The sequence below is a fragment of the Pteropus alecto genome, unplaced genomic scaffold (assembly GCF_000325575.1).
Source record: "Pteropus alecto unplaced genomic scaffold, ASM32557v1 scaffold95, whole genome shotgun sequence".
NCBI classification, from domain to species: domain Eukaryota; kingdom Metazoa; phylum Chordata; class Mammalia; order Chiroptera; family Pteropodidae; genus Pteropus; species Pteropus alecto.
The window spans coordinates 14,091,977-14,117,670 of NW_006441071.1; the positions used below are offsets into that span (position 1 = coordinate 14,091,977).

Sequence of the window (25,694 nt, forward strand, 5' to 3'; positions counted from 1 at the left end):
GCATAGAAACTGAAAAAAAAAGTCTTAGATGACACTGTTGAGTCATGGAGCTAGAGCAACTGGTTACCTTCAGAATTTTGGCTGAAGAAAATTACTGCTTAAGCCACTATTAGCTGAACTTTCCCATTACGTGAAGCCAAAAGCATTTCTAATGGATACAACTTTGTTCTCGCCCTCTCCCTCCCTCCTCCCTCCCTCCCTTTCTCTTTCTCTCTCTCTCTCTCTCTCTCTCTCTCTCTCTCTCTCTCTCTCTCTCTCTGTCTCTCTCTCTATCTCTCTCTCTCTCTCTCTCTCTCGTGCATAACCGTTTCTAGTTCTATCATCCAGAGACTTTAGCATTCGTATTTTGGTGATTTGTTAATATTTGTTTGATATAGTTCCATTTTTGGCCTCTATTTCTTTCTCTTTCTTCTCCCCTCCCCCCCTCCCTCTCTTTCTCTCTCTCTCTCTCTCTCTCTCTCTCTCTCTCTCTCTCTCTCATACCCCTCCACGCACGCACACACTATAAATCATTCAACATTTACTACTGGCTAATAACTACAGTTATCATTTTTGAGTCGCAGTGCAACCCCAAAAGATAAGTTCTATTGTTCACAATTTACAAATTCAGAAACCGAGGCCCATACAAATTAACTATATTGTCCATGGTCATACAGACCTTGGATTCCAAGCCAGATTCATTTGATTCCAATGCCAATCCTCTTAATTACGTTGCTATAAACCTCTTGGATGTGTACAAGTCTAGTTGCTCTGATTAAATTGTATGCTGTATCATTTACGAAAGAGATTTTGTGCTCTTAGGAATACACGGAATGATTGACATTTAGATGATTAGATATTTGAAGAATTAATGGGTTTAATGTGGTTGACTACAAAATTACAAGATAAACTTTATTGCTGTTCTGCAAAACCACAACTTTCAATTCACTCCATACAAATAAAACACTCAAGTCAATCCCTTTTTCCAGCACAAAAGACTTGATAAATAAATAACATTGTGAATAATAATCTAGGACTTTTTATGTGATAACATTTTTTTCTCCCTGGTGAAAAGGCAAATGAATAGTAGGGTTTTCATGTATATGTTTAAGACAGCTATATGATTGTGTTTGAGAAGATATCTGGGATGTTGCCATTTGTGGCCTTGAAAATATAAATGTATCCCATTCAAGTAGTAGGGTGTATTTGTGATTTTTTTTTTTTTTTGGCTAGTATGTACCATACTATTTGACTAATAGGCACTGCTGGTGGACCTCCAGTAATTCTTGTTCCATATTCTCTTCTCTTGAGCATTTACTGGAGAGTTAATAGGTTAGGTAAGCAGTTTAGAGGCAGCCATGTTGTGTTTGAGTCAGCCTCACCATATGAGAGCTATGTCATTTCCCCCTTTTTTGTGTGTGAAGTGAGGGAATACCTACTTGAATTGCTATGAGATTAAATGAGCTAAAATGTAAACATAATAAGGCAGACAATAAGTACACTTCAAACATTTTTGTGCTGAGTAGTGAGTTAGGTGCCTAGAAATAACCATGGACTTGTCCTCAAGAAGTCTAGTAAATTACCAGTTTCAAGCCTAGTGCCTTAACAGGGAGGAAACAGTGTGACTTGGAAGACAGTAAAATATGATGCTATGACACACTTGGGAATCAAGTCCCAATTCCTCAACTTGCCAGCTGGCCTTCCAAAAGATATATCAGTTTCCCAACCCCCAGAATCTGTGAAAGTTACTTTACTTGGGAAAAGGATATTTACAAATGCAAAGATTAAGTAAGTACCTCCAATATGAGGCCATCCTGAATTATTCCAGTGAGTCCTAAACCCAATGATAACGTGCTTATAAGAGAAGACAGAAGAAAAGTCCATGTGAAGACAGAGGCTGGAATTGGAGTCATGCAGCCACAAGCCAAGGAATACCTGTAACTACCAGAAGCTGGAAGGGGCAATGGATTCTCTTCTAGGGTCTTAGGAAGGTGCGCAACCTTGCCAACAGCTTGATATCCGATTTCTAGCCTCCAGAACTGTTAGAGAACAAATGCTGTTATTTGACAACACCACGTTTGTGGTGTCAGTTTCTTCATCTGTAAAATGAGTATACGATCCTCAATAGTTTGGTTTTCTGAAGTGGAAAATAAGAAAAATGCAGTCCGGAAGAATAGGCAGACGTCAAAAATGACAAAGATTTATTGAGTGCTTATCATGACCGTTCATTATACTAAGCGCTTTCCATTTATGACTTAGTTATCTCAGTTTTATTGATCCGGTAACTAACCAAGGTTCAGATTCATTTTTTTGCCCAAAGCCACACAGCAAGAGAAAAAAATTAAAAAACAGGATTATTATTCAAACCAACCCCAGAGATATCCCTTTTATCCTCCACGGTAGACTGTCAAAGAGGCTGCAAATCAATGCACTCAAAAATGCTTCAACTTTTTGAATAATTTCAGGCTACAAGATTAACCGCGCCCACAAAGGTATCGGCTTCAACAACAAATCAACTCTTGCTAGAAGCCGCGGTCTCTTTCCCGGCGCGGAAGCGACAGGGTTAATAACGTCACTTTCAGGAGCCGCGCACACTTCCTCGCTCAACGGATCCTTTCAAGGGCCAAAACCCGCGTGTGGCTCATTCTTAGGGCCTCTAGAGAGGTTGAATAGAAGCGGACCAATAGAAATGCCGAATTACCGTTTCACTGGCTAATTCCCACCCCCTAACCTTAGCTCCGAGGCGGAGGAAGAAAAAGGCGGACCCAGGGGCGGGGCAAGGCGCGGAAGCGGAAGCGGAAGCGACGTTCGGAGCCAGGACCTTCGCCTGCCTGAGCCACACGTGTGCGGTGAGTGCGGCGGGCTTGGCGACCGCTCCTGGAAAGGGTTCACCCCAGGCTCGGCTCCGGAATGGGAGGGTCTCTTGGGGCGTCTGGAGAGGGTAGAGATGTTCATATCTGTCATCCGCTGGTCAGTGTTCTGTGGCCTTTTCTGTTGAAGTTCGGGGATTGACGGGAGCTTGGCGACGACGTTGGGTTTACTGGTCCTCTTCTACCACGTTGTCGAGAGAACGCTGGGTCAGCCTTAACTACCGTCAACTTCTGAAACCCGGGCCTGTGCTAGTTGCATTTAGCCATTCTGTTGTGCGTTTGACAAACACCCGCTGCGCTCCGGGATCAGTGCTAGGTGTCGAGTTTACAACCTAAATGTACAGTTTCAAGTTATGAGCGCTGGGATGGAAACGAACTGGGTACTGAGGGCAGGAGAGGCCAAAGCAGTGACCTTTAAGCCGAGACCTAAAGCATGACGAGAGGCAACCCTGAAACCTGGAAGTCCAGTGAAAACTATTTTAAGCAGAAGCGGTAACTTGGGCAAAATTCCTAAATTCCTGAGCTATAGAAAGGGGACCAAGTGAAGTAGGCATACATCGAAACAAGATAAAGTTAGAAGGGTAGTGTGGGATGAGGGTTCTGCAGCGTTTTGAAGGCTATGGTAGGGGAGTTTAGATTTTCTCTACAATGGGAAAACATTCCCATGTCTATAAAACAGTAAGGGCTTATAAACAAGGGAGAAACATGATAGGCCCTGGTTGTCTTTAGAAAACGTATATAACTTGTATTACAATTGATTATACAATTAGAGATAATATTGATGATGGTTTGGATTTGGGTGGTGGTAGTGGAGATCAAAATTGGAGGATTAGAAGTATTTTTAAAGAAAATTGAAGACTTCCTGAAGGGCCAAATGTAGCAGACAAGGGAGAAGAAAATTTCAGAAGTAACTCTTAGGTTTCTTCCGTGAGCACTGCAGTGGATGATGTGTCATTGGCTGAGACAGAGAAGGATAGGGTGGGGAAAAGATGAGGATGTTATTGTTTTGGTGTGGTTTGCAGTGAAGATAAAGAAATATATTTGGACTAAGGAAGTGGAAGATGCCTGTTAGACACGTAGACAGAGGTGTCAGGTACACAGTTACACAGGTCTGGAGCCCGAAGATATGTTCCTAATAGAGTAATAATTTGGAAGTCCTTAGCCTAGAAAATCATAGGATTGGATGAGATTACCTAGGGAGAAATGTGGAGAGAGAGGGAAAGACTTTGAGAAGTACCAACATTTAGAGGTTAGGTGCTGAATGCTACTTTCAAAGTGCAATGCTAAGTTTGCGGAGGAGTTAAAGAAAGATCAGTCACATGTCCCTCTGTCCCTTGGAAATCTCTGCTGTTTTCTTTCACAAGGCATAATTGGGCTTTCAGTTCTGTGGCCCCCTGAACACTTTATGTATACTTCATTATATATGCTTAATTATGTTGTGTTTTAATTTACTGCTTGCTTGTCTCTGTTATACCACACTCAGATTTTAAAAATTTTTTCAACCCAATAGTTGTATAGTACATAGTGTATAGGTGTTCAATATAAATTTTAAGTCCAAAGTGTTAAATCATAAGAAGGCAATCAAAATGTGCCATAAGAGAGAGTATCGTTTGGAAAGAGGAGAGGTGTATGGAGGAGAAATGATAAGAAATTGTCATTTAAGCTGGATTTGGAGAATGGGTAGGATTTATATTGATAGAATTAGCTTTAAAGTTTGGATCCTAAAAAGAATAGTGAAGAAGTAAGTCTGACTCCAGTGTGGTATTTGTAATGGGTGTAAGTTAGGACCAAATTTTAAATGGCTATGAATGTTAATCTGAAATTGAAATTTTCCTGTTGGCCATGGGAAACTTTTGAAGCTGTTAAGCAGTGGAATGGCATGAAATAGGTTTGTTACTGGAAGATTGATCAGGAATCAGTGAGTGGAAACAGCAGATTGAATCTAATAGCAAAAAACAATCTGAGCAGGAGATTAAGAGCCTGAATGAGATAGTAGAACGAGGATAAAAAGAGGAGACAAATCTGAGAGACGCTAGAATGTGATGGTTGGATATGAAAGTACAGGATCCCCAAGCAAACACGTTTTGTTAAGTGAGAAAAGCAAGACTCAAAAGGCTATATGTTGTCCAATTCCATTTACATGACATTTTCAAAAATACACAAAACTAGACAAATGGAAAAAGAGATCAGCAGTTGCCAGGGGAGCCAAGAGAGGATGATTACTAAGGGGCTCCATGGGGGACTTTTTGGAACAAGGTACTGTGGTAGAGGATAAATGACTCTGTGTATGTCAAACCAGCACTGTACACCAAAAAGTGAACTTGACTATATGCAGATGAAAAAATAAGTCAACTAACATGTCTAGGAATGGAACACAGACTATGATAAGTTGACTCTAACTGGTATACATATGTAAATCTCACACACAAAAAAAATAAATAGCAAAAGAGTTGCCCCAAGTAACCATGGAAAAGTGTTGAATGGATTCTGTAAGGGAAAAAACAAAAAACTGTAAATAAAAATTGTACTATAGTTGGTAAATTTGTGTCTCATAGGGGTGTAGGTAGCAATTCTGAAACTACATGTGTGCTAGGATTGAGTAACACAGAAATTGTAGATACTTGGAGACAAGTTTCTCACTGTTAGAGAAAGGAGTTATCAGTAAGCAAGAGGAAGACTAGAGTGGCACTTGATTGGAGTTGGAGACATTAATATAAACATAATTGATAGATACAAAAATAAAGGTTTGTGTGTATACATAGGTTAGTACACATACATGTATTACCTAGCCCTGTCTGATAAAAAGACCTAGAAGTGATACCCCAGTGACAGACAGCAAGAACACCTACCACTAAGATCCTGGGTTTTAAATACTCTCAATAACAGGAACCATGGTTCCTTGGAAAAATGTCATTTCAGGGCTACTGCAAGGGAAAATACAAGATGAGCTTAGAACTAGTCCCAGAATATAAGGAGATAACTAAAGAAAGGATGGGGCTTATCAAAAGGATACAGAGTAACCTGAGAGATTTCCCACTGGTCAAAGCTGGAAGAAGTCAAGCAACAAAATAATGATAGTATTAGGTTATAACCCAAGTAATAAAATATCTATGAGACCATAGTGATGTAAATAAATGATTAAATAAATAAATGGTGAAGAAGCAAATTTTTCCTACAGAAGAATTCAGAATAATAAAGGTAGAAGTGATGGGAGAAATAGGAAATCACAATTAAAACACCAGTAATTGCTGCAGGCTAGATTCACTGGAGAATGCTAAAATCAGTGGGAGAAACAGAATATTGCGTAATCTCAAAATATATTGTACAAAATATCAATTGCTATGCTGATTTTAATGTACATATTTTAACAAATTAATACTACTCTAGGAAGTGGAACTTAATACTCCTCCCCTTCAGTTCGGGCTGAACTTAGTGACTTGCTTTTAATAGAGTATAGAAAGGAAGCGTGGTAACTTTACAGTGGAGTAAGCTGGCAGACATTACCTTAATCAAGTGATCAAGGTTAATATTGCCAGTCATGTTGATACCATATTCCTCATAATATGGTGTGGTATCAAGGGCACTTCACCTCTGTGGTATTCTTCCTCCAAATTCCGTAACACCAGTCTAATAGTGAGAAAATATCAGACAAGGATATTCTGCAAAGTGCCTGACCTGTAGGCACTTCAAAAGTGTCATGGTCATGAGAGGCTGTCACAGAAACATGGTATTGTCTAGGGATCCCTAATGTCTATGCTACAAGGTCAACTTTAGAAATTTAAAGATGAATATGCAACTTTGGGAGGCAGAGAAATAACCAAATGACTTTTGCTCTTGATATATTCTGCTAGTTTCGAGAGCCTTGGGTAGGTGATGGGTTATCTGTTATCTCCCTATCTATGCACCATGGAGTTTCTGTACCCAGAAGTGACCTGTTAGGCAGATTCTTTGAAATGATATGTTAAATACTTAATGTTCTTCTGGAGGTCACTGAAAATTACTTGGGTGCCTCAAAAAGAATAACAAATTAAATATTTGAAGTTTTTGTTTTTAGCTACATTGTATTACATAGGGAACTTTTAGATAATCTTTAATTTTCATTCATTAAATTTGAATATAGATAAGTACAACCTATTGTTTGTTCCTGGCTTTTTAGGATAGAGACCAAGAAAGCAAATGGTAATATTGTCAGTTTCTCATTACAGTCTTCCCACCTTAAAAGGAATACAAACACTGACACTTGTATCATATTTAATGTAAAAAGTGATCTGTTTTAGCCAGTACTATTGCTGAAGCGTTGCCTCCAAATACATCACACACTAACTGAGGTGTGTGTGTGTTCTTAGTTTTGATTTGGTTATTTTATTTTCAATATTAAAATCTTAGAAGCAGTGATTGTATAGTTCTTGAACTCATGTGGGTACCCAGGTGATTTGTCCTGCATCTGTGAACTCAAGGACTAAATGTGGCAGTGACTACTTAATGACTCTGATTACATGAGAACAGTCTAGTGATCCTTAGCGTTTTGTTTTTGTTTTCCAGAGTTGCTATGATGGAAGTCAAAGGGAAAAAAAAATTTACAGGAAAAGGTACAAGGACATCACAAGAGAAAAACAGATTTCATAAAAACAATGGTAAGATAGCCATACCAAAATATGCTTCTCATATGGTATTTTGGTCCTTATAATTGGAGGGAGGGTTGATGGGATGAAAGGACGTGTGCAGATTACAGTCTGTATTCGTCGGTTGGAATTAGATTAAAATAATAGAAAGAGCAGGTATATGAGTTTGTATGTACCCTGTAAAACTAAGACATTTAAGAAATTGCCAGGATAATTAGGAGATGCTATACTCAGGAAAAAGTCCTTATGTCAGCTAGTGCTGCTGTTGCTTCATGTTGGTCACACTAATTCACCACATTTTATTTTAGTGTTTGATAAATTGTAGCTGATTAATACATTCTATTGGTAAACCAAATATCTTTATCTTCAAGATTTCTAATTGCGATGTGTTTACTATTCCATCAGGTGTCAGTATTGCAAAACAGAAAAGTCAGAGTCAGTGTAAACGACTAAAATGTTTTTCTATATAGTCTTTTTTTTGTTGCAGCAGTCTTAGGGCATAGCTATTGTAGTTTTCATCCATTTGTTGGGTACTTAATTTGCAAGCTTTGTTGACCAAAGAAGATTTTTATCAAATAACTTTATTCTAGTTAAAAAAAAACAAAACAAAAAACTGGAAATTTTGAAAAATTAACATCTTTAATTTGTCTGTATGGTATACCTCCTAAATTTTAGTGTTTATTTTTATTCTTAGATTCCTGTGATGTTATTGGACCATTGGAAATTATGTGTAAAGACTTTAATGACATGGAGTCAAAGTAGAATACATATAAATAATACCTCATCTCTACTATATACTTAAAACAGAGTATATACCAGACTTACAACTTGTTATCCTTAGAATTATGGATAGTTTTTATTATGCATTTTTCTACTTTCTAGGTTTTCTATAATGAACTTGTATTATAATTTTACAATTAGAGAAAGTTTTAAAAATTTGTTGTAAGCTTTTAAATCCTACTGTGCTAGTAAGACAAAGTATGTTTTACTAAAGAAGATATACTTTCCTGTAACAAATAACACTCAGTGGATAAAAGAACTCTAGGCTCAGGATCATTGCACTAATAATTATTTATTATCATCACTAGATTCTGGTTCTTCAAAGACATTCCCAAGGAAGGTTGTTAAAGAAAGTGGACCTAAAACCACATCTAAAAACTTTGAGAAAAGTGCCACAAAACCGGGGAAAAAAGGTGTCAAGCAGTTCAAGAATAAGCAGCAGTGGGATAAAATACCAAAGAACAAATTCCAGCAGGCAAATAAATTCAACAAGAAGAGAAAATTCCAGCCAGACAGTAAAAGTGACGGTAAGCACTCTTTTCTTCAGCATAGTTTTTTTTTGGAAGCTTTGCCCTGCCTGAGCTAATGCCAGAACCACTGTGCACAGAGCCTCTGGAAACCTATTAAAGACCTCCCATTCTTGTTTCTTGACAGGCAGCATTTGGGGTAGAGAGTAAATGGGATCAAATAAATAACAGAGAGCATCTTGCCAGGTCAAAATTGTCTGAGTGCTTAGTTTCTCATGTCCTAGGCCCTTGCTGAATTACCTTGGCTGTGGAGTTAAGCTAAGTTGTAATGGCTTCATACAGAGGGCTCTCAATAAAATTTTCCTTTCTGTAGGCTAAAATATTTACTCATTCAGTTATTTATTGCATAAGTATTTGAGTTTTCTATGCAGTGTGCTTGAAGATAGAAAAAAATAACCATCAAGGGTACAGGTCCTGACTAATTAGCATAGAAGCCAGCCTTAAGCTACTAGTATGTCCAGGTAAATATCTGCCTTGACTAAGATTGTCTCAGTGAACAAGAGACATATAGACCCTGCCCTTACAGAGCTTAGGCCCCTCTCATATAGTCAACCCATCAGATGGCTCAGATCTAGCAGGCAATTTCAGGGATGATATAGTGAACACACGGCATATTTGACTTTAATTGGTTCAGGACAAGTTGCTAACTGATGGGATGTACTAGTAGGGCTCCTATTTGTCTATTGAAACAAACTGCTAATCTCTTAAGCACAATGTTCCAGGGTCATTTCTAACCCAGAGCTTTGCTGTGTGTTGTATGACGTGCCCCTCTTGTGAGTTGTCTTGCCTGGTCTCCAGGTTACATGTGCTGACATACATATACCACCTCTGCAGCATCATGAGAATTTCTCTGGTGTCTTTTTATCCAACATGGCATATCCTAACGCTGCTCCTTTGCTGCCAACTGAGACCACTGTCATAGGGCCTTCTCAGTCTAGTTCCCTAGCCCTGGTCCCTGCTCTCTGCTTTGCTTAAGGCTGCTCACTGGAGGGACAGCAGCCTTCAAACAGGGAGGTTGGGAGAGAGGAAGAGAAGAAAAGTTTCTATGTTTCTCATTAGGCTTGCAGGATCCTTTCATACTCTGGCCCCGTTGTTTTTTCTTTATCCCTTTCTTATCTCCATTACAACCACACACTACAGTTTCTCTTGCAGCTTCTCTTTCTCACCTCCTCTTTCCTACCCTCTCTGATAGGTCCTAAATCTTTCATTCTCTACTGGAATTCTTGGCACTTTTATTTTAAACACACACACATTCTCACATTAAGATTCTGTCATCTCTCCTTTTGCTATGGGAGATAAATGTTCCTGACATCTCAAAATGGAACTCCGATTTTCTTTTCTCATATTTTTATACCAGCAACTGAGGGGGATTGGATACTAAATATCCCCTAAATTGGTGTATGTACTGCAACGTAGCATGGCATATGTTAAGAGTGCCCAAATGTTGTGGAATTAAATTATCCTCTGGAGTATAGTATAGTACCTGATGCCCTAATGATAATTAATGATAAATATGCCCTCTGTTGCCTGCAGTCCTCTATTATCAGGCCAGGAATAAATAAGAAACCTGTAAGGGAAATAAATATTTTATAGTATATTGTATAGCCATTAAAAATTATGGTCTTGAGGAATATTTAGTTTCATGGAGGAATGCTCACAATACTAAGTGAAGACAGTAAGAGTCTGAATTTTTTAGAAGGTAATAGAAAACATACATAGGAAAAAGACGAGAAGGAAATAAAATGTTAATGGTTATATCCGGGTTTGGGGATTATAGGAGAAATTCGTTTTTTGTATTTTCTAAGTTTTTTTATAGTGAGTGTATTTTTAATCAGAGAAAGGGAGATTTTTAGAAGAAACCTCCAAGGGTTCTTTGCAAGATACTCATGTTTAATAATACACATTTTATTAAGTCGTTCTTTGTTTGGCCTCATCAGGATTTTTGATTCACTTGGTAAATTACTTAGATTTTGAGGACAAAAAATACAAATAGACACTTGACCTTTATAGAATTACTCTGTGGAGAACTTAGGAATTTTGATTGTGCATTGTTATGAGTAACAGGCAGCACAGCTTAAAGTTTCAGAGTTGTCTTTGGATTTGAATCCTGACTCTACCATTTACTAGCTGTATGACCTTGCACCAGGAACCTAACTGCTTGGTGTCTTGTTTTTCCAAAAGGAGAACGAGTATAATAATAGTACCTCTTAGCAAATGTCAAGTATTCAGTACAGTATCAAGGATGGTCATCATAATAGAGATATATTATCTCTACATTTACTCATCCTACATGGCTGTGACTTTGTACCCTTTGACCAGCATCTTTCCATTTCCCCTGCCTCCCTAACCCTGGTAACTGTAGAGAGCCAGATCTGAGCCGAACATGTGGTCGAAGCATTGGCAAAGCCATGCTTGACTGATTGAAGCATTGGCAAAGCCATGCTTGACTGTGTTATAATCTGCCAAGGGCAGAGAAGCAAAACAGTGAACAAACAGCTGCTTGTGGTTTAGCATAGATAACTGAGTACAGACAGGCCTTGGGAGATTATTGTTGCCAGCAAGTTTCAAGTCCTGAGAAGAAGACTCCCACCTACTCCTTGACCTTCAAAAGTATATAATGAACGCGCTGAGCTTACCTCAGGGTCACTGTAACTCCATCTGAGTGCAGTGTCCCACCTGGCCCCAGCTTTTGTACATACTGTCTCTGTGTCATTCTTAATCCTCTGTCGCCCCCCTCTCCCTCAGGTTAACCCTCTCATTGTGTAGGTCACAGCAGGTAACCACTGTTCTCTCTGCTTTAATGTATTTTACTTTTTTAGATTCTACATGTAACTAAGATTTTGCAGTTTTTTTCCTTTCTGAGTCTTGTAAAAATAATAATAATAATAATACCTTACAGTAGAATTGTGTTGTAAGATTTAAATGAGCTACTACATAACAGCACTGAGAAAAGTGAATTTTTGAATGCATTGTTTTTTCTGTTTTGATTTGGACTAATTAATTAGTTGGGCTAATTAATTAGGACTAATTTTTGTTTTCATGAAGAAATTATTATAACTAAAGTCCACGAACTTAATGTTCTAAAGTAGAATTTTATTTTACAATTGAAAAAGATGCTTAAAATTTTTTGCTTTTATGATTTTTAGTTTCCCTTTTTTTTAGTAGGTATCCTCTTAAGAATCAATAAATAGCTGTTGAATGAGTGAATGGTTGGTTTTAATTGAATTTAAAATGTATAAACTGGTAAGAAAATGAAACAAAATATATTTATAGAGAATAATATTTTCCCTTCTAGTTTCCCCAATGAGTATAGATCCTGATCAGTGATTGTCCTGTGTACCTGACTTGTACTGTGGTACTCAGAATGCTAAATGTAATTGAAAATAATTTTTATAATGACTAGAGTCAGCAGCCAAGAAACCTAAATGGGATGATTTCAAAAAGAAGAAGAAAGAACTGAAGCAAAGCAGACAACTTAGTGATAGAACCAACTATGACATTGTTGTTCGGGCAAAGCAGATTTGGGAGATCTTAAGAAGGTAATGCTACTTAATGGCATCTTTATTAGTCCCTTTGAAATGATGGAAGAGTAACAGTGTACCTTGTAAATAGTGAGATGTCCTAAAATTAATGACACAGCACTTGGGTTATTTAGGGAGTACTCCTAACACTCCAGTAGAGGCATCGGAATTTGAATGTCTGCCCATTGCAGAAATGTGTTGAATCATTAGGATGGTGTCAGATATGTTTGTGAAAACGTATGAGAGTTAAATTGGATTTGACATCCTTCCTCAAAGATTTCTGAGAAAATGAAGGACAATTTCTTATCGGCTAGATTTTGAGATACTTAAGTATTTGGTATCTTGGACTTGTTTTATTATTTTCTTTACTTTTGAAGTTCTAGCTGTTAGATTTAGATTGATGCATGAAATTATACCTTGTGAGATGAGTTTCTGCCTTTGAGAAAATTACTTTTCTCTGGCTGCTCTGGAATAGTAATTTTAATGTCAAAAGGTTTGCTGCCTTCAAAGAGAAAATCATACTGAACTGGGTGAACATACCCTGAAATGGTTTTTCGTTTTTTGTGTTTAAAATAATGTCTTTACTTAAGCTACATTTCCTCCCTCTTTTATTCTTATTTATAGAAAAGACTGTGACAAAGAAAAAAGAGTAAAGTTGATGAGTGATTTGCAGAAGTTGATTCAAGGAAAAATTAAAACTGTAAGTAGAGCATACTCATAGTTACAATCTTAACAATTGAAATTGACTCACTCTCAATAAACGGTAGCTGACCATTCATTACAAGTGAAATTATTGTTGTTTTAAATATATTTGGCCCAAATTTCCAAAGCCTTTTTATAATACTGATGAAATAAAAAATTTAATAGGGAACTTACTGCTGGGAAATAATAAAAACACTATCAGGTTTTTCTGTCATTTTTTAATAATTAAAATAAATCAGTGTTCTTCCAAGTTATTTTGAAGAATTTACTAGTTCAATAGTATGTGCTAGAATGTCTTGCTCTGAACTCCATATATGTTTTTATGTTCTGAATTGCTGGCTTTTTGTGTGTGTGTGATGCAAACGTGATTACTTCTTTTTTTCCATGCTTTTGCAAACATGCAAAGATCTGAAAATATGATAGATTTGGGAGTTCTAAAGAAATTTTCTTTGTTGCTGTTTAACCTTGTTTTATAATAAACTTCTTTCGACTCGTGTATTTGGATAAATACTTATAGTGACTGTTCACTTGTAAGACAACAGCTTTGGGGACCCTGAAGGGGCAGCCCTTGCCAAAACACGTACATAGTTCTATTCAGAGTCTGTATTGCATTTTGAAGGAATGTCTTGAAATAGCAAGTTCCCAGCTATGCTTTCTTATAAATCCAGCAAGATCTTTTTAGAACAGAACTGCTCCTCAGCTCTAGCAGTCTGGTATCCTCAATTCATAAATATTTTACAGTCAAAATCCTTTCCCAATTACACAATTACACACATGGGATATTACTGCATACAAATGGACTTGGAAGTTAGTCTGGTGTTCACATCCTCACTCTGCTGCTTAACATATATGCCCTCTTGGACAGTGACAACCTAATTATTTACTGTTTGCTAAGAATTACAGTAACCATGCATATATTGTTTCCTTTACCTTAAGATCCTTATCCCTATTAGACATTTCATACATTCGGGACTCAGACAAGTTAAGTTTCATCTCCAGGGTCACAGGAGTAGCAAGTTCTTTAACTCCTCGTAAACTTACTTTTCTCATCTGTAAAGTGGGAATGACAAAAGCCAACTCTTAAGGTTGCTTTGAGGTCTAAAGGAGACATCTATATTTAAAGCATGTTTATTGGTTATATAGTAAGTAGTCAATATATGCACAAAAACAGCCATATTTAATTTTTTTTTTTTTTTTTTTTAGTTTTATCATATAAATGTTTATACAAATTTCCCTTAAGGAAATACTTCCAAAATCTATGGACTTTGGAGGTGTGCCTTCACCTTCTCGTTTGTTGGAATTAAAAAACTTTGAAGACAGACTGAGCAAATAATAAGCACTATTAAAGTAGACCGGTACTATAGCATAGTGAATAATAATTTTGCATGCGTGATTGTTTGTGGTTATTGCTATAGAAAATTGATCAGCAAGCCCTTCATTGAGAATAATCCATCCGGTAGTTGTGAAGGGGAGATGGGTTGGAGAATCAGATTTGAAACAACAAATTTCTAGGAATATAACTGGATAGGTATTTGGGGATCATAATGAAAATGTGAGAAATGGGAGGATTAGCTTATAATTATCAGTATGTGTATACATAGTTTTACTTATGTAGCAAGGCTTTTAGACCTATCTTGTAACTATCCCTTTGTTTGCCAAAGCCATACATTCTGAGATCATTTATATTAAAAAAGAAATCGTAGAATAATAGAATTTTTGAATTGGAAAATTCTCATTTAGGGAAAGTAACTTTCAAAGAAATGAGAAATAGAGCACATATAATCATTGGACAGGTTTGGTTTGATTGGGTTTTGTTTTACTTAGTAATGATAAGAATCTTGCAAAATGATTAAATCTGTCCCTGTCTCAGTGCCATATCATAGGCAGCAAAACCAAAAAATGTCATTTTGTATAATTAAAACAAGTATTTCTACCCTAAGTAATTTAGATTTAATTTTATCTGTGAAGACCCTACCTTTTTCCTAACAAGGCATTCTGGAAGAGGTAGCTACGATAGAAACATAAATCTTCAGAGAGAATTAGTCTAAAGGCTCAAACTGTCTTTCCTACAGATTGCATTTGCACATGATTCAACTCGTGTGATCCAGTGTTACATTCAGTACGGGAATGAAGAACAGCGAAAACAGGCTTTTGAAGAACTGCGAGGTATTTCTTATATATTGAAGATTAATTGTAATCATTTTTAATAAGTCGCTTGTTTTCTCTTGAAATACCCAAGACTGTCCTGGAAAATAATTCTGTTGTAGGAAAACAATGTATCCTCTGCAGGACCTTTTTTTGTTTTTATTTGTTCTTTGCCTGGGACAAATAGAGAGTTATTTGTGTTCTCAGGATTGCGCTTTTATTTAGTTCTTTCCTTTGTTTTTCAGATGATTTTGTTGAATTAAGTAAAGCTAAATATTCCAGAAATATTGTTAAGAAATTTCTCATGTATGGGTGAGTTGTTTTATTTATAAAATACATATATTTTAGTTTTTTAAAGGTATGGCTGTTGATCATATACAAATGTTACTTAAAAGTTTGTGGCCATAACAATAGCCCTTAGCAGATGCTTAGAATATTGCCAGGGAGTGTGGTCTTAAAAACAGTTATTGAAATTAATGTAGAATTAATGGTATTGCCTTCACCATTATAAAGAGTATATCTTGAAGCCTGGAGAAGATAAGTGGAATAATTAACTTGTAATTTGTTACCAGTGTTTGGAGGGTAGAAGGTTGGGGGTGGGGTGGCGGGGTGAGTAGACTCAGAGGTACAGTCAGTGGGTCAGGAAGTGTCAAGATGGGAGGATTTCCTAACTTTGGTGGAATTGATACTTGTCTTGATTTCTGTTTCTGAGTTTACTAAAGTGCCAAAATATGCTAACCAACAAAAAAAAGTACAGTTGACAAAATTTTCAAAAACTGTTTCTAACTATAATTATCAGCTGCTTGATTTTTTTAGGATGTAATATAAATACTTGTATTATGTCCAGTTTTAAAAGAGCATCCTTAGAATATGTTTCGTTCATATTTCCATACATCTTTGACTTTCACCTTCTCTTTTTCTCCTTCTCTGCTTTTTTCAAGCCAAACAGTTAATAATGGGAACTGACATTTATTGAGCATTTATTACATGCTGGTCACAATTCTTAACTCTTTTAATCGTCACATCAACTTTATTCTTTCTGTTTTCTGAATGAAGAAGCAGAGGCACAGAGAAGTTGAATAATTTGCTTAGAGTTGGCAGGCTGACTACTGAGTAATTTAAAAAGCTTGACGTAGAAATACACGCAGTTTGATCTTCCTTCACATAAGCATTTCTCTGTGGTAGCACTGCCCCCTCATGATGAGTTGGCCTCAAGAGTTAGGTTGGTGTCAAGTTACTTTTTTTGCCATCCAGCTTCTTATATCACTTATCTTTTCCCATGATCCCATTGGGTTTAGGAGTAAACCACAGATTGCAGAGATAATAAAAAGTTTTAAAGGGCACGTGAGGAAGATGCTCCGGCATGCAGAAGCTTCTGCCATCGTAGAATATGCATACAATGACAAAGCCATTTTGGAGCAAAGGAACATGTTGACAGAAGAGCTCTATGGGAACACATTTCAGCTTTATAAGGTAACATTTTAAGACAGTTTTTCTAGCATTTTTACTTTTTCTGTGTACTTTTCCTTACCTTCTGATGCCCTATTTTCAGAATGTATTTTTACTTTGGCGGGTCCTTTAAGAGACCATCTTTTTGATTATTTTGTCTCTAGTGTATGAAGTAAGTGATTAATACTTTCTCTTCCTTCCAGAGCACTATCTTTAAATTCTCTTTGGAACTACTTTTGTTATACCCTCCCAAGGGCTCTGTGTAAAACTTCAATATGTTTATTTCTGTAGTCAGATAGACTGAAGTGGAAGACTCTTAACAGTTAGTTAAGCTTTGTAACCACCTCCTAACCAGCTCTAGCCGAAGTGCATCAGGCTCTCGGTCGCTGCCTTTTCCTGTGTTTCTTTATGTGTGTGGATTACCCTTCTCAGGTTACATCTAGAGAGGAAGGGTAGAAGAGGGACCTAACTTTGGCTACAGTACAGGGATTGAACTGAAAAAAGCCAATAATGGGACTAAGGTAGTTAAAGTATCTATTTCAGACCTTGAGACATAAATACCCATACTAATATCCAGGGATACATATTCAATCTTGGGTTGCCTTCACTAGTCAGGTTCAGTTCCTGGTTTGAATTTAGTGCCCTATTTCTTTTTTAACATTCACAATAGAAATATGTAGATAATTACAAAACACAATGTGGCAAGGATTTTCGAGCTGAGTGCTTGATCTTGTGATTAGGCACATACTAGGTGCTTGCCAGCTACCTGTTGGCTGGGTGAGTTGGTTTGTTGTTTAACCTGGCATTTTAAGAACCTTGGTGGGCATATAGGCTGAGAACAGATAATCAAGAATTATTTCATGAGTATATCTACAGCAGGGATTTTGTTATAGGAATATGACAAATCTGAAATTTTTTTGTTTTTAAAATGACTAATTGATTTTCTTTGTTATAAAGCTGGATAACTTGATTAAATTTAGAGGGGTTTGATTTTCCTTCTGTTGCAGTCAGCGGATCACCCAACTCTGGACAAAGTATTAGAGATACAGCCAGAAAAACTAGACCTTATCATGGATGAAATGAAACAGATTCTAACTCCGATGGCCCAAAAGTAAGAAAGCTATTTTTGTTTTTTCTGAACGAGTAGCCTTTGAAAGAGGAAGGTTTTGTATAACCCTTGCATAGGAAAGGTAGATAGTTGTCCAAATATAATCTGTCATTTAAATTGAATTGTAAGACTTAGAAATCCAGGAATGTGACCTTCTTGGCATTTGTACCACAGCGGGTGGTTAAGGCATAGCCTCAGACCAGATGGCCTGGGTGTGAATTCTGGTGTCCCCCTCAGTTACTAATTGTGTGTGACCTTGGGTAACTTAACCTCTCTGTGCCTCAGTTTCTATATCTATAAGTTTGATATTATAATAGTATATATTTCATATTTTTTTGAGATTAAATGGGTTAATATTTTCAAAACATTCAGAAAAGTCCTTTGCCCATAAAGGCAACATGTTTTTCCCATCTACTTAGACACTCAGCGTGAATTTGAAGTCATTGGTGTCTGATCACCAGCCCCCACTGTACACCTGAATTCACCAGGGGTCACACTAGGAAGCTTGGATCAGTCAGGTGTTGCAGTTAATACTGTTTTGATGCACTCAAATTTTAATTTTGCTAAAGTTATTTTATGAATCCTAATATTGCTAAAAGATATACTGTGTCTTATGATGAATTACATTTGCTAAAACCATTTCACTTGTTTGGATTATTTATAGGACAACTGAGGTTACCTATGTATTACTGTAGTCCCAGATCTGACCTATTCTCATTTCCTTTTTTTTTCTGTTTTCAGGGAAGCTGTGATTAAGCACTCATTGGTGCATAAAGTATTCTTGGATTTTTTTACCTATGCACCCGCAAAGCAAAGAACAGTAAGTTCTTGGTTTTAGTTTTTAAACAGAAACATAGAAGAAGAGCCGTGTTAAAATGTAAAACACCGTTTTGACATACATTATATTTTGGAAATTTTAAAGAGGTTTTTTTTTTGTTTGTTTAGAGAAGATAATGCACTGAAATTCCTTTGAACAAGTCAGCTAATTGCATTTATATTTATGCCAGAAGACAATAAAATTGACCATATCAACTCTATTGAATTTTGATAATTATAATCCAGAAAGTACCCTCTAGCTAACCTAATCTGAAAATTAATTAATAGAGGGATATTCAGCACTCAGATAGTTTGAAATTCACCTGTGCCAATATTAAAAATATATATGTGTGTTGATGTTAAAGGTTAGGGGAGGACACTTACATAAAACTAAATGGACCATGGAAAATTGGACGTTACATGATAGAAGGAAAAGGAACAGAGACTGAAGGTAAATTGCACTGCCCTTCAAGTCAATGATAGGAATACAAATGAGAATTCATCATTTTAGCTCACTAAACTTGGCTTGCCTCATCATACAGTGAACTCATTGTTCATTTGTCTTTATTCTAGTAACAAGGAATAACTAAAACACTGACACTGACTTCTTAACAAATATGCCAGACTAAACATTCATAGGAGTTTTGACTCTCTCAGAATTGACATACAAATAATTTTCCAAGAATAGCCACACCCACCTAAGCTTGTACTTCAATGACTCTAGCAGCTTCTGCCTTTCTTTTGGGGATTTCTCCCCCTTTCATGCAGAGCACAGTATCTCACAGTTCTGGGTTTATTGAGGTTGGATTATATTTTCAGAACTGCGAAAATGATCATTTGAATATATTCAGTGGTGGAAAAATCTTTTTAGTGTCAGATGTGTTTTAACAATAGCAAAAAATCATTGGAAACCTAGTGTGAATATAAAGTAATGAAAAAAAAAACAGTTTCTGGCCTTGGAGGGCATTCTCAAAAGAGAAACTTTAAAAAAAAACTTTGGGGAATAGTGGAAGCATAATTGGAATATGTGTATAACTCCTCTCCAACTGGATAGCTTTGAAGAGATAAGTTTAGGTATGTAAGCTGAAAGCTGTGTTGTTAAGATTCATCCTGGGAAAAGATTGTAAAATAGTTAAGGATGAAATTGCTAATTCCTTATTGATGAAAATAAGTATCCACCTTTCTCCTAGAAGGATACCTTGTAGTTATTTATTTAATGTAAGTTTTTAAATTGGGAATGGACTGATATGGGGCGGGGCCCTGCAGCTGTTGGCTGCTAGAACTCATATGTTTGACTTCCAAAATATAATTTAGAGATTATATGCATTGACAATGAAGAATGAAGATTAGTAAGCTAAACTATCTTGTAAGAAAGTAATGATTGCGTTTTTACTAAAGGGTTATTAATAGTGAGGGCCCAGTCTAATATAGAGATTAACTTTTGTTTAGGAAATGTTATCTAAGTGTTTTTTTGTGGTGAATTATTAATATGACTTCTGGAAGTCATCTTGTGATAAACTAAGGAAGAGAAACTTTCAGCCAAAATTAGTGTTTAGGTTCTCTGCTCGTATATATACACATCTCTTAGGTAAGAGCATTTTACTTATTTTATCTGGCTTTTGTATTAACTTCTGACCATAGCCACCTCTTAGCCTTCTTTTTCTTGAAAAATCATTTAGAATATACTATACATGTACATACTTTTTTGAATAGACATTGTATTTTAATATAGACATATTTTATAAAATAGGTATTTTAATAGAAATTGCTTATTGGCAGTATTTGCTACTCTTGATGGGAAACAATGTTTCTAGAAAGATGTGTGTCTGCTTGTCTGCAAAATGAAAAATTAAATTGTTTGCTACCTATCCCTTTTTCATTCTCTGTGCGTAACCGCTTCCCGGTAAAGATTTTTTTAAAGGCAGAATAAATTAAATCCCTGGTGGCATTTGTTTCCCAGGAAATGATCGAAGCCATCCGTGAAGCAGTGGTATACCTGGCACACACACACGATGGCGCCAGAGTGGCCATGCACTGCCTATGGCACGGTACCCCCAAGGTAAGTGTGTCAGGGCTTGATTTGCCTTGACTTTCCATACTTTCTGTCTCCTTTGGTCTTAGCCCTGTTGTGCATAAACAACTTTATCTTTGCAAAGTTGTGCCTCAAGGCCTCGCAGGAATTAGTTTTTCTTTGGGCCTAGTGTTTCTTCTCTGCTCGAGTTTTCATTAAAGTGTGAAAACCTTGAGTTTTCATTATTTGAGAAGGGACTTGTGAAGCAAATAAACACAATATGTAGGCTCACATGTACAGAAGTTTTGGTACCTGTCAGACTCTTTGATTCCTCATTTAATGGTCAATATGAGAGGAAGGGGAGGGAGGAGATAGTGAACAGTTACACATTTGCCTATGTGGGTGTTAAGTACATTGAAGGAAAAGGTAAAAGTCCTTATTAATTATAGAAATCGAACAGAAATGATTCTCATTTCTTTGGTCAGTATCATTCTGCCTTTAAAAGACAGTTGTACATTGTCCACTTTTCAAATTAATGCATATTTAATTTTGATTCAACAACTGTTTTGAGTACTGTCTGTAAGCTAGACTCTTATGCATTTGAAGACAATTCAGATATTGGAAGAGGAATCTCTTAAGTTCTTACTATAGAAGGAGGTAGTTTTACTAGGTTTGCCTTGCAACTAAAAATTTTATGAGTCCATATTTATGTCTCAGTGAATTATGACATACAAGTCTAAGAATATGATAGCTTTGAAAGGGCTTCTCATAGTATATTGCAATTTTTTTCTTTCTGGCTGCATAACTATTTTCACTAATGAAAAGTATGCAATTTTAATGACAATTTAATATTATGTAAAATTTTTGACTATGAATTACTTTTAATCTATAATTAAGTTAATTGAGAATTTTTTTTTTAAGGACAGGAAAGTGATTGTGAAAACAATGAAGACTTATATTGAAAAGGTGGCTAATGTAAGTATAATAAAACTGGATATTTCTTTTAATTATTTTTAAAAGTAAAATGAAATCATGTCTATTATAAAAAATTGGAAAACTTCAGAAAATCACCAAGAAGAAAATTATTCATTGTTTTATTCTAATCTTTTTCTACGCATATGCATGCATTTTTGTAAATTATTAAATCCTCACAAAATGAGATTTCTCCTTTTTTTATTTAACATTGTGTTGTGACAGTTTTCTATTTTCATTAAATATTTTTCAGAAACCTAATATTTACTAACTTATCTAATGAATTTGTCCAGTCGTGTTATTAAATCATGGAAATTACTGTCTAGGATGAATTTGTAATGTGGTCAAAGAAAATTCTAGTTAAGTTTTACAGTTCTTTGGAATATTTTGGAAATGCTTGTATATTGTAACAGCTTTTCTGATGAAATTGGAAGATATTTTTTGAGTATTTCTAGTTATTTAAATACTGTCATTTTCCATAGTATTTCTAGAATATATGTCATACTAAACACTATTTTTTAATTTTTGAGTTATTTTATATGTTATGTTTTTTATAGCTTCTCGTTAACTGGTAAACTAAAAATTAGTGATATTAACAACTTTTCCCTATGAAAAATCCAATGAGAACTACTAGCATCTAGTAAACACTTAATATAGTAAATACTAATTCAAACCCAGATAAATTGCTGCTTTGTAATTGTATATATACCTATTGCCTTCTGTAGGGTTGGAGGCTGGGATGAGAGTATAAAACCACTTAGAAGGCAGCTAACTTTTCTGTAACAAATGAAATAAAATATTCTCTAGTGAGTTGTTTCCAGAGTACAAGAATATTTTATGATTCATTACTCATCATTAAGTAAATCTTTTTGTATAATGTTTTAATTTGAATATTTTAAATTAGAAATGAATAAAAATAGGATGTTAGTCTAAAAGTTGTTAATAGTAAAAGACATTTTTAAGTAATAAAATTAGATTGCTTTAATTTTATAATTATAACAACAATTTTTTTTTGAGACCCTAATCCCCACAAGGTATTATGATGGTAACAAGAAATTAACAATGCAATATATATATATTTTTTTATCTCAAGCTTCTAAAGGAGGGAGATAAATTAATATGACTCATAGATTTAATTTATGGGTTATTTAGAAGTATGTAAAGATGTGTGTAAGATAAATCCAGAACTAGAATTGCTGGATCAGAAGACTACATGTATTTTAAGTTTTTATAGATGTGTTCAGTAAACTTCAGAAGAGTTTACATTCTCACCAACAACAGAAAAGTGCCTGCTTTTCCCCACATCTTTGTGAAATTAGTATGTTATAAAGAGTTTTCATAGGATTGGTAGATAATGGTACTTCATTGTTTTAATTATTGTCCTTAATTAATGAGCCTTATTCCACGTGCTTAAAGCCATTTGTACTTCTCTTTTTCTGTGAACTGACTCTTCGTGTTCTTTGCCCATTTTTAATAGATTGTTGGTCTTTATATAGTAAATATATTAGACCTTGGGAATTTTTCTCTAGTTTGTTTCTAATTGAAATGTTATTACTTGTCATGGTTATCAGACCTGGCTCTGAATGAGTATTACCAAAAGTCAACTGCCCTCTCAATGTAAAAAAAAAAAAAAAAATTATATCATTACTTAGGATACAAAAAGAATATACCACAAACTTTAAAAATACATTCTTTTTCTTTTTTTTTTTTTACGTAAAGTAGAAGTTTCTTAACTCTGCAGCAATACCAGCATCACAGATTAATTCTATCATTTCAAGAGGTTACCATTGTAAAAGTCACAATGTATATTTTTATGATCTCTTGCAGTTATATTTTTAAAAAGCAATTTTTATCTTATTCTCATCTTTAGTATATATGTATATTCTAATTTGTTTTTTTAGTATTTCTACTCTAGTTATATAAGATTTTTTATAAGCAATTGGACAATGTACAAAAATGAAAAATCATTTATAATCCATCAACCCAGTGATGACTGTTACATTACAGTGTTCTGCCAAGTATTGTGTATATTTTGTATGCATAATTATATCTGCATCTATATATTTTTATGATTGGAATTCAGTAAATATAGTTTTATATTCTTGGGTTTTTATAATCTATTGATTTTTTTTTAGTTTAATTTTTAACTTAGCTATTCATTAACAGTTATTTTTGAGAGGTATCATGGTTAAAAACAAAATGTATCTTAGCTACTTTATATTGAAGAATGTGCTTTTCTGTTTCTATCTTTTTTTTTTAACCAATCTAGAATATAATTAACTAGATCCTGATAAGTTTTTTGAATGGCTTTTATCCTGCACGTTTGTATTATGTTTGGCAAGTTGTCAGGTTGGTAACCTTTATAAAATGACACCAAGGGTAGAATAAAAGAGAGAAACTACGTATTTTTTTGACCTTTCCTGGATTCCTATTTTTACAGGGCCAATACTCTCATTTGGTTTTACTGGCGGCATTTGATTGTATTGATGATACTAAGCTTGTAAAGCAGATAATCATATCAGTAAGTAACTTTGATGGTTTTGAATTTGAGTTAAATTGATAAATCATTTGTGGGTTTGTAAGCTTTATTTTGCACTTATATATGTAAAGACTTTGATTTGTGCTCTTCGATAATATTTTGTTATTGTCTCAAGTGTTTTGAGGGGTTGCGTTATTCCTGTATAAGCTGTAATCTTATAACTTGATATTAATAATTGATATTGTTTTGAATATGTAAAAGCAGCTAAATTAGGATAATATGACTGTTCTGACCATATGATATACTAAATGAAAAATCAACAGTGCAGTGCTTAGATTTGATCAGAAATTCATTTACATAGTAACTCTTCAATTATTCAGAAACTCATATCCGGGCAAAGGCCTCCATCACCTTTCCTTTTCTCTCCCTTTAGAGAAATTACCTCTGCATAACAACTACCCAGCTTATCAATACATGTGATAGATTGAGCTGGAGAAGAAAACACAATAAAACTAAATTGTGATACTTAGAGCTTTCATGAAAGCTTTTGTAGAATCATATTAAAAATTATTAATAAAATTAGAATACTACCTTCCTTTAACATTTCAGCAATTCCTTTTAGCCTGGTATAATGACCATAAAGTGGTAATAATGGAATGCAGCTTACTTAACCCCAAATTTGCCTTCAGAAAAACTGAGCGGTTCTCTTGAAAAAACTACTCCAAAGTAAAAACTGTATTCTGAAATAAATTCCTTCATTCTGCAATGATTGGTTTCTGAATCTGTGACCTTCTCTTCCCTTCCTTTATTTCTGGTGTGCAAGTGGTGGTGGGTATATAATAGACGTTGCAGGGGCAGGGATAAGAAATTGCAACATTGGTTGCCATGACAAAACTTGGAAACATTTTAAAAACCACATAATCTGTATAGACATTCATCTGAAAATGACACAAACCTTTCTGTTTGGTACACATGGTTGGGGCCCATGGAAAAATCTTAGTGACAAAAACTATTTTCATACCATCTGCAGGGAGAAGCAGATGGATGTTCAGGAGACTTTACCCCTTGGCATGTGGTGGTGCTGTGGCCTCTCTCTGTAGCCTTTCTCTGTAGCCTATGTGGATGAGTAGAGCTGAGTGTCAACAGAAAAAAATTTATCAACTAGTGGAGGGGAAGGAGATTTTCTTAGATGCCAGCTGTAGGTCCCAGTGTGTGTGTTTCTCATGCCCTTGCTCTCATTTTCTAACTTTCCCCTTAACTATTTTAAGATTGTGATCACTTTCTTTGGGATGAGATTGTGGGAAGAAACAAGTTGGCAAGACTTTCATGTCACAAACTGAGTATTTTGACATGTTCCTTGTGACTTTATTACCCTTTTGACTCCAATCAATAATGATAGTTTTTCATTCCAGTGACAGAGATGTGAGGCCAAAGATTGACTAATGAATAAAGTTGTTTCATGAAAATGGAAACAGGCTGGGCTATTGAAAGTTTGCTTTTGTTTAATATTTTCTGAACAGCTGAAATTTGCATAACTGTTCCAAATGGATTTCAAGAGAAACCAGACTTTCTTTCGGATTTGCCACGATTGTCTGCTAGATTGTTTTTTTCCAAAGATTTATCCCAGTTAAAAATGGCTGTTAATTCCTTGTGTTTAGCAGTGTGATTCCTACCACTACTTAACCCACATCCCTTATGACTTTATCATACTCA

General features: G+C 35.4%; 1 protein-coding gene across 1 annotated transcript in view; it reads left to right on the top strand.

Moving 5' to 3' along the window:
• Positions 1–2,832: 2,832 nt before the first annotated feature.
• Positions 2,833–25,694, top strand: part of PUM3 (pumilio RNA binding family member 3) — a 36,386-nt gene continuing 13,524 nt past the window's right edge. The window contains exons 1-13 of the mRNA XM_015594547.2: positions 2,833–2,949; positions 7,392–7,483; positions 8,560–8,778; positions 12,182–12,317; positions 12,924–12,999; positions 15,074–15,167; positions 15,392–15,458; positions 16,445–16,619; positions 17,603–17,706; positions 18,445–18,523; positions 20,480–20,578; positions 21,452–21,505; positions 23,943–24,023. Coding sequence (XP_015450033.1) covers positions 7,399–7,483; positions 8,560–8,778; positions 12,182–12,317; positions 12,924–12,999; positions 15,074–15,167; positions 15,392–15,458; positions 16,445–16,619; positions 17,603–17,706; positions 18,445–18,523; positions 20,480–20,578; positions 21,452–21,505; positions 23,943–24,023 — 1,269 coding nt within the window. The 5' untranslated portion in view covers positions 2,833–2,949; positions 7,392–7,398. The remainder of the gene's footprint in view (positions 2,950–7,391; positions 7,484–8,559; positions 8,779–12,181; positions 12,318–12,923; positions 13,000–15,073; positions 15,168–15,391; positions 15,459–16,444; positions 16,620–17,602; positions 17,707–18,444; positions 18,524–20,479; positions 20,579–21,451; positions 21,506–23,942; positions 24,024–25,694) is intronic.